Genomic DNA, 15,397 nt, shown 5'->3' on the forward strand with positions numbered 1-15,397 from the left:
CCCTGAATTTACAAAATGTCCACATTGAAAGGGACAAGACACCCAGAACTGATTCACCCAGCTCTTTGTGGCACTGAGGATTCCGAAGGACACTGGAGGAGGAACATGTCTGCCCAGAGTCACAGGCAGGCCGTTGCAAAGTGCACACACTTTGCCCTTTTTGATTAAACTTCCAGTAACCACATGTCTGAACCCCTTGGAATTCCAGAATTCTAAGTTTGTCCTTTCTCCCACCAAATGAGCTTTCTGGATGTCTGGGGCCAACTCCTAAAGCACTGTCTCCAAAGGGAAGGGGCCCACTGGAAAAGGGTACCAGCTCCGTCAGGCCTGCTGACCCCACTGATCACCATTATGGCTGATCAGCTGGGTTAGCTTTGGAGTTCAGGGCGGGCTTGTGCTCATCAGTCCTACCGTTGCGGGCTTGAGCAGGAGCTGGGGCGCGCGAGACAGGCTGGAGGAGGGTTACTCCAGGCTGGGCTATGGGCATGCTCGCGCTCCCACGCTGTGTGCACTGGAGCCGGCTGGGCCCCACCTGTCCCTGACCTCTGCCGTTTAGTCGGTAACCAGTGGATGCCTCAGGCCGCAGGGGTCGGCGTGACTCCTGGTGCACGCCAGGGAGGTCCCGTGGGCAGGCCACGCCGGCCACGCGCTCCTGCCCCCACGCCGCGCACCTGTCCTGGGCGTGGCCCCAAACCCGAGTCCGAGGTCCCGCCCAGCCCCGCCCCGGCCGCGCCGCTTGCTGGTTGGACGAGGAGGCGCGCTATGCTAATGAGCCTGACCCTGCCCGGCACCTGCCGCGGAGCTACAGACCCGCGTTCTGTGGACTCGCAAGTGGGACCCGCGCCCGCGAGGAACAATGCCGCGCTCCTTCCTGGTGAAAACGCACTCCAGCCACAGGATCCCCAACTATGGGGAACTGGAGACCCAACGAGGTAGGGCTGCTGGGCTCCGCAGCCGCCGCTCAGGGCTCGCGCTTCCTCGGGGCAGGAGAGGGAAGCCCCTGGGAGTGGGGGACACCTGTCCCAGGTAAGAAGAGAGGCGTTAGCTCACCAGCACAGCTGGCTCCGAGGCCTCGAGGCTGGAGGTAGGTTGGTGGTCCCAGTCCGAGTCCGAGGCCGGTGGAGCGCGTGGGCATTCTCTCCCCACTTAGGTTTCTAGGCCCCTAATTATTCTGGGGTGTCCCCCTATGGCCCGGCGTGCCCATCCCAGCTAAGGGAACCAGGAGCCATCTTCCTGGAGCAGAAGGTTTGGGAGGCGACCCAGAGACTGTGGGGAGAGAGCTGGAGGGCCACCTGGGGCTGCCGTGCAAGGACTCCCGAGGAATATCCTGATTTGGGTGGCGAGCACAGGGGCCGGGAAGAGTGACCACGGCTCTCTGATGCCAAGGCCCAGCTCGTTTAGCGTTCCGAGGGCTCCTCCTGTGCGTCCTCACCCCTCCCGAGGGTCTCCTTCCCTCTGGCCTTTCCTCACCCCAGTGGAGGTTGCCCGGAACAGGCTGGGCCAAAGGGCTGCAATCCTATCCCCAGGGGGCTTGGTAGGGAGATGGGAGTCCAGAACCCAGCACTGTTCTCTCATTCCCATTCTCTGCTGGGCATCAGGACTTGCAGAGGCCCCAGGGTAAAGCCTCGGTGTCTATGAGTTTCATATGAGCAGTCAGAGCTGTCCCTCCCAGCTCAGCAGCTTCTTGGGGCTAAGACTGCTTCATGACTCAGGGTGGGAGAAGGGAAGGGGAGACGCTGTGGTGGCCCGGGCACCTCAGAGCCTCTAGGGCTCTCAGGACCCTGTGTGCGGAGGGAGTCTCTGGCCAGTACTGCGCGGGGCCGCCACCAGGGGGCACCTTCCAGGACCAGAAGCCTCACTTCTGGGTTCTGAAATCAAGTTAGTCACCAGCAGCGATTTTATAAAATAACATAGAACAGAAACCATCAGAGTGCAGTGCTCCAGATAGAGAAAACTTTTATTCTAGCTTTATTTTTTAAATGAATTTATAGGGGTGTCATTGGTAAATAGGGTCATATGGCTGTTGAGTGTACATTTCTACGATCTACCATCTGTACATACATTGCACTGTGTGCCAGCACCCAAAGTCAAATCATCTTCCATCAGCACGTATTTGGCTCCCTTTGCCATCTCTGCTCTCCACCCTCTCCCTTTGTAACCACCGTTCTGTTGTCGGTGTCTATGAGTTTCAGTTTTATGTCCCACGTCTGAGTGAAACCACATGGTTCTTGGCTTTTTCTGACTTATTTCACTTAGCATGATATTCTTAAGGTCCACCCACATTGTCACAAATGTCAGCATTTTATCCTTTCTTACAACTGAGTGGTATTCCATAGTCTATATGTACCACATCTTCATTACCCAACTCCCCCTATCGAAGGCGGCTTTGGTTGTCTAAGAAAACTTTTGTTCAGATGTATGTGATGGAAAACTGACTTTACATGGGTCATAGTTCTGAAAGTTTAAAAGCCACGTGTAGAGTCTGGCCACACAGTGTACCCACTTCACTATCTGAATACGCAACTATGGGCAGCTCTGCAAGGCCCAGTGACGGGCGGTCCGGGAACAGCCTTAGAGCCCATTAGCCCTCTCTGCTTCCCTCCCCCTCCCCTTCCTCTTCCCTTCCTCTCCCAATCTGGGGCCAGAGATTTATTTTAACACATAAGGAATAAGAAATGGGTTGCAGGCTATTTGGAGATTTGGGCTTTGGGGAGATGCGGAACTGTTACCTACTAACTTGCTCACTTTGGGGGCCTACCATTCCAGGTCAAGGATGGGGCGTGCTGGCTCACAAATATGACTGTAACAGGCTGAGGGCAGAGGACAGTTCCTCTGGACCAGGAGAGCTGGCAGGAGGCTGCCTACGTGCACCAATGTCAGGATATCGAGGGGTAATCGGGAGGCGACTGGAGGCTAAATAGTTATTTTCCATGTGGTGACCTGCTGCCAAGTGCTCTGAATTAATGCCATGTGGGTGCCTGGGGGCACCCTGTGAGCTGGTCCTGAGGGGGGACAAGAGCTCAGAGAGAGGGTCCGCCCTGCCCGGCAGTGAGGGAGCCTTCCTTGGCCCCATGAAAGCTGTTTTGGGATTCTGTAACGTATTTCCCTTTTTTTGTTCTTAATGAGGAATTGAGATCCCTCCTCTAGACCCCATGGTTTCCAGGCCGTCGTCACTTGCCCAGGCGACACCTCCATCATTTCAGGTCTTTCCCTTCATGCCAAGCTGCTGAGGGCCTAAAGATGGGCTTGGAACAGGACCTGAAATGAAGTTTGCGGGCACACAACGTTTGGGCTGAGTCTTCACCTTTCCATTCTCTCTCCTTCTGCTGTTCTAGAAATCAATGGCTCCTGTTCTGCCTGTGGGGGGCTGGTGGTACCCCTCCTCCTCCCAGACAGAGTAGCCCCTCCCATGTCTGGTGACCTTGCCCAGCCCTGGGACCACATCTCTGGCATCACCTGCATCTCCCTGCCCCTCCCAGAAGCTCAGAGGGCCTCTGAGCCAGATCCCTTGGAAGTCAGCTTGATGGACCCTCGTGCTGGCCGGGCTCCCAGCATACCCCTCAAGGACAGCCTGAACCACCTCAACCTGCCCCCACTGCTGGTTCTGCCCACACGGTGGCCTCCAATACTGGGCACAGATGGGGACCAGGCTCCAGACAGACTCCTGGGGGCTGAGAAGGCCTCCTGCTCCCCAGGTGGCTTCCAGTGTACCCACTGCCACAAGCCCTACCACACACTGGCTGGGTTGGCCAGGCACCAGCAGCTGCACTGCCACCTGCAGGCTCAGCGCTGCTTTACCTGCAAGTACTGCGACAAGGAGTACTCCAGCCTGGGAGCCCTCAAAATGCACATCCGCACGCACACGCTGCCCTGCATTTGCACCATCTGCGGCAAGGCATTCTCTAGGCCCTGGCTGCTTCAGGGCCACATTCGGACCCACACAGGTAGGACAGCGTCTGGTCTACAAGAGGGATCTGGGTAGAGGCAAGAATGGGACCTGGAAGTTAGAAAGAGGGAAGGGGAGATTTTATGAACAAGAGGATGGATATTCACACAGCTTTTGCTCTCCAGTGCATCCATGTCTTGGGGCTGCAACACAAAGTCCCACAACCTGGGGGTCTCAAAACATCAGAAATGTCCTCCCTCACTGTCTGGAGGCCAGAAGCCCAAAGTCCAGGTGTCCCAGGGTTGAATCCTTCCTGCCTCTTCCAGCTCCTGGAGGCTGCAGGCATCCTTGGCTTGTGGCCACATCGCTCCAACCTCTGCTTCGAACCTCACATGGCCTCTCCTCTGGGTGTGTCCAAATTTCCCTCTAGTTATAAGGACACCAGTCATATTGAATCAGGGCCCACAAACTGCAGCATGACCTCATCTTAACCTCATGGTATCCGCAGAGCCCCTATTTCTAAATAAGGTCACATCTTCAGGTACTAGTGTTTAGGACATGGATGTCTCCTTTTTGGAGGACACAATTCAACCCGTAACACTCAGGAAAGTGTAGGATGCACAGGATTTCAGCAGGATCTGACTTTTCACATTTCACAGCCTTCCAAGAATTCTGGAAGGAGGAGTCCGGGGAGCAAGAAAGGCCTGGGCTGGGGGTAAGAACTATAGGGGTCATGGCTTATCTGAAGGGCAGAGATGACAGCTGCAACTTCACTTAGAAGTTGGGGCCCTGGACCAAACCTGTCCCTGGGTGAGACGGTGGCCAGGAGCCCACAGGAAACAAAGGAGAGACGAGCAGCTACGGTGAGGAGACAAAGATAGAAACAGAGAAAGGAGAGGAATGTGGACAGGTGGCTGAAGGAGGCCTAAAAACCTTGGCCTTCTCATGCTGTATTATAATATATGGCCCAGAGAGAGCGGAAGGCCCCTGCTCCGTACAGGGGCAGCCAGTAGCTGAAGTAGACCTCAGTCTGGGGCTTCTCCTGGAGCCCCGGACTTTGTCGAGCACACTTTGCAGAGCGGGAGACAAGAACGGAGACGCAGAGGTCCCAGAATAAGTATTTGGTCCTGGTCACAGACCCACAGTTGCAACACACACTTTCTGTAACAAGGGCCTCCCTAAACCTAAGTCTCGGCTCTGTGACTAGAATCTTCTGAGTCACATGTGGGTAGAGACTGGAAAGAAGGGTTTTACTGGAAAGGAGCCATTTTCTTCTACCCTTCACTAAGGATGTCACCCCTCATCAGAGGCTCAGTGCTCCTGGTCTGGGAGCCAGGGTGTGGCAGTCCCCACAGGAGACTGGCCTGGCTGGGAGTGCGCCTAGGTGTTGTGCAGTGGGGATTGCGGGCTGGTGTCTCTCAGGACTCAAAAGGGTTGCAGGACTGGAAGCCACTCTGCACAGACAGAGAACAGAGGACTCTCAGTGACCCTTCCTTTTATAGTTGTCAGAATCATCCTGGGGCCAAGGTCCCAACAGAAGCACTTTGTCCAAATCCCTGGTGGTCTGACTAGAGGTGGCCTGAAGGACACAAGGATTTTAGCTATTCCTAAATGCCCTTCTGTACAGAAGGAGGGCTCACTCCTTCCAGCCCACCTTCTGTGGGAGCCTGGCCGGTCCCCACCACTGGCTTTCAGTGGACAGGCACAGGTGCCTGAAGGTGTCCGTGCTTCTCACGTCCAGATCTTGGTGGCAAAGGGCCCCAGGAGAGCTCTTGCAGAAATGGAGAAAGATCCAGCAGCTGTGGTAGATGTAGCAAAGAGCTGCACTGGACCTTTGCTCACAGGAAGGGTTAGGTATGTCATGCCACCCTGCCCTCTTGGGTGCTTGTATGGCCTCTTGGCCTTAAAGTCTCCTCCTCAGGCTGGGCTCCAAGGCCCCTATCACTTGTGTCCTAGGGAGGGGGTGATGATGATAGACGAATGGGAATTGAGAGGGAGGGATGGGTTATAAACAGGGACACTTGAACCCTGAGGCCACCTTCCCAGCACACTCCAGACAGTCATACACCCTTCCCTCTCCCTTCCCCAGGTGAGAAGCCCTATGCCTGCTCTCACTGCAGCAGGGCCTTCGCCGACCGCTCAAATCTCCGAGCCCACCTGCAGACACACTCTGACACCAAGAGATACCAGTGTAAGAGCTGCGCCAAGACCTTCTCCCGAATGTCACTCTTGGCAAGGCATGAAGAATCTGGCTGCTGCTCCGGTCCCTGAGAGGTATGAGTTTGGTGCAGGTAGGAGGGACAAGACCTCAACCCAGAAGACCACAGCTGGCACCCCTCTTGGCAGCTTCCTGCTGCCTGGTGCACTCAGAGGAGCCCGCAGTCCTGGGGGGGGAGCTCACCCCGGCCCCCCGCTCCCCGCTCCCCTGCTTGCCAAGGCCTATGTCTATTCTGAACCAGAGCAGCCCAGTGGGCCATCAGGGTGAGCGAGGGCTTGTGCAGATCTCCCACCTCACTCTGCCTACTTAAAGGGAACTTCCTTCCCAGGGGCGACTTCCAGCAAAATAAGAACCACTGTCTCATTTTCCACTTGCTCTGGTTTCAGCTTCTGTTTCTTTCAGAGTTAAAGACTGTTGGGGGACTGTCACCAGCATGGACAAGCCTTCCATTAAGATGACAGACAGGGCTGCCTCTGGAGCTCTTCACAACTCCACATGGACAGCCTGACTTGTGCCGAGTGCATTGGCACAAGTCTCCAGTCTAGCCTGCATGGGCAGAGCTGCCTCAAGGCTCACTTGCCCCTGCCTTTGGTTTGGAATCTGGGCCACACTGCCTCGTGTCACACGTGTGCACCCACGCCCTCCCAGTCTCAGATGGAGCAGCACCGAGAAGCCCAGACGCTAGGTCCCCATCTACAACTGTGGGGCAATAAAAAAGTCCATGCACTCGGACTTGTTATGTCCTCTGAGGGTCTACGTTTTCCCGGTCCCCTGCATCTACAAAGGAGGCCCAGCTCTCAGCAATTCTCCAGAGGCAGCAGGATTCCTGGCCACAGGAGGAGGAGACTAGGAGTCAGGGCATCAAGCTGTGTTGCTGCTACGGGTTGGGGAGCAAGGATATGAGGCAGGGTCCAGGTGAGCACAGGTACCTTCTTCCGAAAGACAGGTGATGGGAACAGTATCCAGCAGTGTGGAAGAGTAACTAAAGGGCATGAACCTGGGGACGAGCAAGGGCTTGCAAGAGAGGTGTGAGGAGACTGTAGCAGGAGAAAGTGCCAGGGTGGGCTGTGACACTGCATGGCTGGATGTCCATTTCCCCAAGGTCTGTGCTAGAAGAGAGAGTCAGTGCTGAGTCCACATGTCCGTCCACTGTCACCAAAAGATGTGTCTTCATTGCACCATCTCTCTCTCACCAAAGGGCCACATCTCCATGTCTGCCCACAGTACTGTTGCCTTTTTTCAGCATGTGTCTCTCGAGGCCGCAGGCATCTATGAACTGAGTGGCCCAGAACTTTGACCCCACCCAAGACACACATGCCTCGCCAAACCAACTCACATGCCAACACTTAAGCACCTGCCCTCCACCCACCTCCTCAGTGTCCATGATGTACCAGCATTGGTGGCATCATATCCTCACAGGGGGCCTCCTCTCACCCCCAGGCTCCTGGGTGGTCACCTGTTGGACTGGTCCCGCCTCTTGCCAGTGTGTCTTAACCATCTCCAGCAGGACCCTTCAGGGAGGGTGGCATCCGGGATCGAAAAAAGAGGCCTGAGCCTAATGGAGACTGACTGAGCCCTTGACATTGGGAGGGGACACCTGCTCCTCTCTGCGGGAAGGGCAGCCTGTGCTGTCAGAAGCTCCACTTCTGGTCCCAGCCAAGGGTGAGTTAGGATCCTTGGTTCTGGCCCTGGGACAGAGCCACACAGCAAGCTGCAGAGGTGTCCCTCTCGGCCCTGAGCCACCAGACACCGAGCCTCCTCTGCACGTGAGAACAATGGGGAGCATTTATCAGGACCACACTGGGTGCCAAGTATCTTACTCTGCAGCCACCTCTGCTGCTGTTCCATCCCTGGTGACCCCCATTGTAGATTCTGCCTATTGCTCCTCAGAGAATAAAGGGACCTGGGTGGCTGGTTTAATGACAGCCATTGGAGGGGCCTTGGGGCATCCCAGAGGAAACTTGACCTTGGTCTTGGGCTTCTTTGGACCAAGGTGACCTTGATGAAGCAGACCACCCAGGAGAGGCTCCTGCCTGACCTATTCCAGACCATCTCAGTCACTGGAATGCAGACGCTTCCGAGACTAGGAATTTAGGTAATGTATTAGTTTGCTGCTGTAACAAAGTCCCACACACTGGGCAGCTTAAACAGCAGAAATTTATTCTTTCACAGTCCTGGAGGCTAGAAGTCCAAGACCAAGGAGCCGGCTGGGCTGGTTCCTTCTGGTGCTGTGAGGAGAGCCTGCCCAGGCCTCTCTCCCGGTCCTGCTGGTCTGCTGGCAGCCTTCGATGTTCCTGGGCTTGTAGAAGCGTCACCCCATCAGTGCCTCCATCTACACACGGTGTCCTCCCTGTGTGCATGTCTGCCTGTGTCCAAATTTCCCCTTTGTGTAAGGAAACCCGGTATGTCTGGTTAGGACGCACCTTATAATGATTTCATCTTCACTACAGCTGCAGTTTCCCTATTTCCAAATAAGGCCACATTTTGAGGTACTTGGGGGTTAAGACATCAACATATAAGTTGAAGGAACACTATTCACCACCCCCCAACAGCTGGTGAGAACACACGATTTGCCGAGAGATGCTGGGTGGGTCCCGTGCTTGGGCTTAAAGTGCGGAGAGCCACATCCTATTCTCCCCCAGCCCACAAAGCACCAAGGGGTCAGTGGAGTCTCACTGCTGACAGAGTCACTAGAAACACCTCCTCTGCTGGTCTGAGTCCTCCTGCTCAGTGCCTGGCCCCTCTCTAGTGTCTGTGTCTGTGCCCCTCCTCTCCACCGTGCCAGCGGGTCCTGTGTGGCTGAGGACAGGCCCATTTCCTGAAAGGATGATCCTGCCCCCAAACTGTCTCTCGAGGTGCCTGGCTCCTCTGCTGAGGGGGTCAAGCTGCCTGCAGGTGGGTGCCTCTCCCCAAGCCTGGCAAAGGTGAACGCTCCAGCCAGCATTTGTGCTGTGCCTGGCCAGCTAGCAGGAGGCTCTTTTTTTTTTTTTTTTAATAGCACACAGATGCCTGAAGGAAGCTATATTGTAAATTGTGTTCTATTTCTGGGTACCAATATCTAAATGAAGCAGTGCACCTGTTGGGTATGAAGGAAGAGAATTTCACAGTCCTAAAATAAAGTCAAATGTTTGCCCTTCTGTACTGGCCCATGGAAAATGCTCTTATATTTATATCTGGGCTGTGTAGGGCAGGGTAGTGGAGCATCAGTTGGCAGAGGGGTGAGGAAAGGCCCGAGAACCTGCCAAGAAACTGACGCGGAATGAATGGGGGGATGTCCCACTCAAAGCTAGTTGGCAACAGCCAGGCTGCGAGGCCACTTTCCCCCACGGGCCACGCTGCCTCCTGAACACTTGGGGCTTATAGCCTCCCACTCTGACCCGCCTTTCTTTATTAGTTAGCCTGATCACTAGAATTAATCCAGACACCCATTTAACATTTGGGTTTCTGGGGCCCTCTCTCCACACTTCCACAATGAGAATCAGAAAGGTGTCTAAGGCTTGTTCACATTCATCCCCAGGTGATGCTGGCATGACCAGCTCTCTTCTCGGATGACTGCTATTGGCCACCCTCCTACTCAAATCTTTACTCATCACATTCCCACTCTTCTACCCAAAGAGAGCCTTTTTGTCACACTACTCCAGGCACATTGTTGGGGCCTCTCTCTAGGGTGGGAGTCTGGTACCTATGGAGTTGGAATCAGGTCTTTTGACAGCAGCTTGATTAAGTTTGGGCAAAAGCAGGAGCCTAAGAAATCAAGAGGATTCTGGACAAGAGAAAAACCATATAATGGGCTCTCCGAGTTTGGGGACAGCATCTTCCCAGCACAGAAAGTGCTCCCAGGATGGCACCGGTGTGCACAGGAAAGAAAATTACTGGGCACGACAAGCTTCGCCTCTTTTCTCACTCACAGACACAAGTGCCTGGCCTCCGTGAGCTCAGCCCCGGAAACAGCTGTGGGAGGGACACCCAGTCTCTCAGTGGCTGGGCCCCTCAACCCATTCTGTTGAAAGAAACCTCTCTCTTGAAACTACAGACACACAAAGGTTATGTTTTCCCTTCCAGATCCCAAAGGGCTCTATAAATATCATTTTGGCCCTGAACATTTGGGGGTTCTCTGGAAGTTTGAAAATAGCCCACTTGTTACTATCTATATTCAGAGAACCCACTCTTGGCCCCACTTGATAGCTAAGTATAGCTCCCTGGCAAAGTTCATTGGAACAAAACTTTCCAGGCCTTCGTCACCTTGTGGATGGTGGAACATTCCAGGGAGAGCACTCGGCTGCCAAGACTCAGAGGAACTCAGAGAGAGGCTAGATCTGACGCAGAGCGTGGGCATCACCCGCCCTCTCCAGCAGACAAGGGTGTCCTGGCCAGATCCAGAAGGGAGGTGCTCTGATTCCGGTGCTATGAGTCTATCAGGATTGAGCCAATTCCATTACGAAGACTTGGGTTCTTCATGTCTAAAAAAGAAATCATGCTGACCCCTATTTTGGCTATGAGGAAAGCACCAATTAAACATAAAAGTAAAATCAGACACCTAGAATAGTGAATATAAAATATAATCGCTAACTTCAAACAAACCCTCAGCCTTAACTCCTCATAGAATCTGTCCATGTCTTGATCACCAAGTTCTGGCTGAAGTAACTCTTTGCTCCCTGCCTCCCAGGCCCAGCCCATGAGCTGCCTGAGAGGCAGTCTGGCACCAGCCCAGGGCACCCATAGGTGCCAGCAGAGCTCCGGATGGAGCTGAAGTGTATGAAGTGTATGAAGGGCAAGAGAGGCGAGGGGCAGGAATTCAGACAAAGTCCCTCTTGTTGGGTGAGTTGTACCATCTCTGGGCATCAGGTAGAGGAGTTGGAGGCTGCCTCTCCAGCACACGGAGCGGTGCCACCCCCACCCCCGGGCTCACAGCCTGCTCTCCCTCAGAGCGTCCAAGAGCACGGGAGCGCTCCTCACCTCCCCTTCCCCACACCTGGGTCCCTCGGGTGCCTCTCGTCTGTCTCCTTGGTTCTTCCTGTAAGGACCGACCGCAGCTGGTCCTTAGCCACTCCAGTTTTGCTTGTCCAGCTCAGAACACCAGCTGCCATTTCCTCCCCCAGAACACACAGTGACACCTTTGTGGGTAACTCAGATGAGAGGCCTGAAGGCAAAGGGCAGAATCACAGTGACTCTTCTGTGAAATCTGCATTTTACCTTCTGAAATGTCACTGTTTTGAGATGGCCAAAAAGAGAGGCTGAGATTGAGGACAGTCAGGGCCCTGATCCTGCTGCCATTCCTCCACTGAGCATGGAAGTGGGGATGGCCTGCTTCCCCCAGGACCCTCCCTAGCACCCGTGGGTGAGGGGCGGCCTGCCGTCCTGCGGCTCCATCACCTCTCCTCGCAGACCCAGCACCCTATGCCAGGGGATGTCACAGGCTGTCTTCAGACACCTCTCCAGGGGCTGTGCTTAAGAACACTTCGCACTGGTTGGCACACATACCGAAAGTGTAAACACAGTGGGGGCGACCACAGTCACCACAGCAGCACAGGCAGAAGCAGGCAGGAGAGCCCAGCGGCTAATCTCAACGAGGGAGATTCACAAAAATGTACTCAACTCACGAAAACTTTGTTTCAGAAAAGAGTTATTTTTCACAGAGATATTAATATGTGATGGGTTCATTAATGATAATTTTAAATAAATTTAATAAATCCTTTAAAAATATATCCACTTAAATTTCTAATATAGGTAAATATTAGATAAATGCACTCCACATAAATTATAGCTCTTCGGGGTCTTCAATAATTTTGAAGAATGTGAAAGGGTTCTGAGACCTAGAGCTTAAGAATCACCATGCCTGCGCTGTCTGGCGTAGCTCAGTGGACTGAGTGCAGGCTGTACACCAAAGGGTCACTTGTTCGATTCCCAGTCAGGGCACATGCTTGGGTTGCGAGCCAGGTCCCCAGTGGGGGGCATGTGAGAGGCAACTACACATTGATGTTTCTCTCCCTCTCTTTCTTCCTCCCTTCCCCTCTCTAAAAATAAATAAATAAAATCTTTAAAAAAAAGAATCACTATTCCATACGTAATTCTAATATTCCACATGTGATTCTAATATGTGGACATAAACCCATTGGTGCCACAGAAATAGCCACCTAGCCCAGCGCTGGAAGAAAAGCTTGTACTGGCCTTGGAGAGCTGGTTCTGTTGTCTCATGGGTGACTTCAGGAGTTATTAGGGATAGCTCCACGTGTATATTCTGCTTTGTTCACAAACTCTGGAACTTCATCACAGACCCACTGCATCAGCGGGAGAATGGCCCAATAGTTACTGCTAGAAACCCCTGCATTCCCGATACCCATGTCTAGTCAATTCACCTCTGAGTCTTTCAGACCAGACTCTTCATCTTGATCCTCAGGGTTGCTACCTTAGTTCACACTCACAATTTCCATCTTCAATTTGTCTTCCAAACTGCACCCCCAATGCAGCTCCACTACCCGCTCAGCACCCCTCCACACTGTTCCAACCTGGGACAAGGTTGTCTGTCCCTGCAGTCTCAAGTCCAAGCCCATAATCCTTGGCATTGAGCACAAGGCCACTTTCTCCCACAGACTCCCACCATATTGTAGCACCCTGCGCATGCCATGTGCCCAACTTGATCTGGGTTAGACGTTCAACAAACATCACTAGAATAAAGGATACTCAACAGGGAACACAGCAAGGCTTAATCTAAAACAGACCTTTTTTTTTTTCTTTAATCCTTCCCTAGGGCTAATCTCACAGGCATGGCTTTTTCCCACCCTTGGAAAGAAATCTGTTCTCTTTAGCACAAACTTAATGAGCACTGTTAACCCCAAGAGGCAAGCAGCTTCCTATTTATTTACCCAGACTGCCTGAACCAGGCCCTGGATCCATCTGCCCAGGCAGGCTGTGTACCGAACAATGGGTGCATGTGCTTGAAGGCAGGTGAGCTGGTTCACGTACCCTTGATAAAGAAAATGCTTCCCAGGGTGAGTGGCTCAGGCAGAAAGATGCCAAGGCAAGTGCAGAGCAGTGATGCCAGCCAGCCAGCCAGCTGGCCCCAGCTGGCGAGGTTTCCTCCCCACGTGTGTACAGTCAGTGAGGGAGGGCATCTTTGGAGCCCACGTTTTAGAAAACTGGGAGCTATAGAAGCCATGTGAGTTACTTACTGCTTTAACCAAATGAACATGCTGTCTCTTCTGAAAGGAAGTCCTCCCAGAGCTTCTTACGGGTCCAATAACAGCCCGCCCTTCCTGTGGACTGACGCGGGCATGCCACTGACATGACACCCATAAGGCTTCATCCTCTCCTACAGGCGAGGAGACGGGTACAAGAGGTTAAGCAGCTGGTCCAAAGTCACACAGCAGGCCAGTGGCAGAGCTGGGATTTAAGCATAAAGCACTCTGGGTCCAGAGGCTGTCACCCCTGTCACCCACTAAGGAATTCTGAATATCCCTTTCACTCGCAAATCAGAACTGGAGAGCCAGATCGGGGTGGCAGATACTGTTTTTCAAGCTAGGGTCAGGGCACGAGGTGAGATGGTCAAGGGTGACCATGCGGATGTGTGGGAAGGGCAGCTGCCTGGACTTGGAAGAGAGCATTTTGGAGTTCCGGAATTCAAGGGTGAGGGGCCAGGTCTTTCTCATCCTCTGGTGAGGAGAGAGAAGGTGTGACAAACAGGAAAATAGGGCTGGAAGGATGTTTAAGAAACAGGAAATGCTCAAAATGTTATAGAGTTGACCAGGATTGTAGAAAATGAGAGAAAGTGGCAAAGAAGGAAGGAGAAAAAGAGGTCAAAGGGCAGCAGCGGAGCACTGGCTCCAAAGGTGGATTGGGAAAGGATTTCTCCTGAGCTGCTTAACAGCTTGTCTTGGAGCCTAAATAATAGGTCCAGTGAAACACCTGGCATGCACTAAGTGCTTAATAAATGTTCAGCCCTCTGCACTCTGCGACTCGTAGTTCTGAGTTTTCCTGGTTTACAATGAAAAAGACCTTCAGCCATTTCTACTGGAACCACAAACCTTCAAGGAAAGATCAGCAGCTAGATGCTAACAGGCAGCTGGAAGGCACCTGATGATTGCCAAGATACTTGCAAGAGCAGGGACAGTGGGGGCCGCCTCGAGGCGGGCAGAGACGCCGCAGAGGACCCCCGTCGCTCTCTGTAGTGAAGTGTGCGCCGGAAGGCCTGCTCTGCGCTGGTTTCTCCTGAGGCCTCTTTCCTCCTCGCCTTGCAGACAGCTGTCCTCTTCCTATGTCTTCCCATGGTCATCCCTCTGGGCATATGTGTCTTGTTTTATTATTTCCCCTCATGCTGCTTTAGAACCCACCCTACCAGCCTCATTTTTAACTTAATTACCCCTTTAAAGGCCCTACTTCCAAGCAGTCACATTCTAAAATCCTGGGGGCTAGGACTTCAACATATGAATTTTTAGGGATACAATTCAGCCAATAAGAGCTTCCTTTCAGAACCATTTTAATAGTTTTAAATTTATTGATTTTGGAGGAAAAAAAGTAAGGGGGAGGGAGGGAGAGAGGGAGAGATGAAGAAAGAGAGAGAGAGAGACCGATTTGTTGTTCCACTTACGCATTCGCCGAGGATCTCACAACCTCAGGCATATGAGGAAGATGCTCTAACCAACTGACTTACCCAGCCAGAGCTAATCTTATTTTTAAAATGAAATACTGACATGGCCTCCCAAGTGCTGTCATGCACGCAGGCCCCTTTCCAGAGGTCACTCTCTTCAGCTCTCTGAGGTGGTGCTGTTCTAACCCCATTTCAGGGGTGGACATGCTGGCACAGGAAGTAAACTGACCTGTCCAGGGTCTCCCTGCTATAGTAATGGGATTGGGACTTGAACCCAGCAGCCTTCTCCAGACTCAGGAATTCTTCTTATGCCTCTTTCCTCTTGAGAACAGCAGCTCTTGCAGAGGACGGGTGGACTCTGATCGGGAGAGTTCCTTGATTTTTCCCATCTTTACAACAGTAAGTCGTTTGCCTTCCTGGAAGCGTACTGAGAAGCCTATAATCTAACCCTCCCTCCTGTTCTCCAGCAGCTCCTCCAGGGGGTTGGCTTTCCAGGCAACAGGGCTACACCCCAAACCCCTGCCTGCCCTGCCCTGTCCCAGAGGCTCCCAGGAGGCTCTGACTAGAGCATCAATTCCACACCCAATACATACACCGAAGACCAATTCCTAAGCACAAATACATAAAAAAGGAAGTTAAAAATCTAAAAATAAAGTCCACTCTTCTATTTTTCTCTGCTAATGGAGAGAAAAGGGATCCAATCAACATT

At 53.0% G+C, this 15,397-nt stretch overlaps 1 protein-coding gene and 1 long non-coding RNA gene across 3 annotated transcripts; one reads left to right on the forward strand and one right to left on the reverse strand.

Annotated features, from left to right (window-relative positions):
* Positions 1 to 796: 796 nt before the first annotated feature.
* Positions 797 to 6,835, forward strand: SNAI3 (snail family transcriptional repressor 3). Of its 2 annotated transcripts, none has more exons than XM_037142461.2 (4): positions 797 to 932; positions 3,336 to 3,944; positions 5,976 to 6,160; positions 6,507 to 6,835. In XM_037142461.2, the coding sequence occupies exons 1-3, from the start codon at positions 857 to 859 to the stop codon at positions 6,155 to 6,157; spliced, it is 867 nt and encodes a 288-aa protein (XP_036998356.2). In that variant the 5' UTR covers positions 797 to 856; the 3' UTR covers positions 6,158 to 6,160; positions 6,507 to 6,835. The 2 variants fall into 2 exon arrangements, with proteins under 2 accessions (XP_036998356.2, XP_053522696.1); XM_053666721.1 differs by having other exon boundaries at positions 6,491 to 6,510.
* A 1,484-nt stretch (positions 6,836 to 8,319) lies between these two features.
* Positions 8,320 to 13,284, reverse strand: LOC128627624 (uncharacterized). The gene is made up of 3 exons (XR_008391867.1): positions 13,274 to 13,284; positions 10,347 to 10,581; positions 8,320 to 8,487 (listed from the first exon to the last, which is right to left on the reverse strand). It is a non-coding gene; the product is annotated as an uncharacterized LOC128627624 (long non-coding RNA).
* Positions 13,285 to 15,397: the final 2,113 nt, after the last annotated feature.

The sequence above is a fragment of the Artibeus jamaicensis genome, unplaced genomic scaffold (assembly GCF_021234435.1).
Source record: "Artibeus jamaicensis isolate MK-2021 breed Jamaican fruit bat unplaced genomic scaffold, CSHL_Jam_final contig_464, whole genome shotgun sequence".
Lineage (NCBI taxonomy): Eukaryota > Metazoa > Chordata > Mammalia > Chiroptera > Phyllostomidae > Artibeus > Artibeus jamaicensis.

What these genes read in the sequence shown, in the direction of transcription:
- SNAI3 (XM_037142461.2), top strand. Translation starts at nt 857, where the DNA reads ATGCCGCGCTCCTTCCTGGTGAAAACGCACTCCAGCCACAGGATCCCC. An exon ending in GGAACTGGAGACCCAACGAG is followed by an intron (nt 933 to 3,335) that starts GTAGGGCTGCTG and finishes CTGCTGTTCTAG; the next exon opens with AAATCAATGGCTCCTGTTCT. An exon ending in CCACATTCGGACCCACACAG is followed by an intron (nt 3,945 to 5,975) that starts GTAGGACAGCGT and finishes TCCCTTCCCCAG; the next exon opens with GTGAGAAGCCCTATGCCTGC.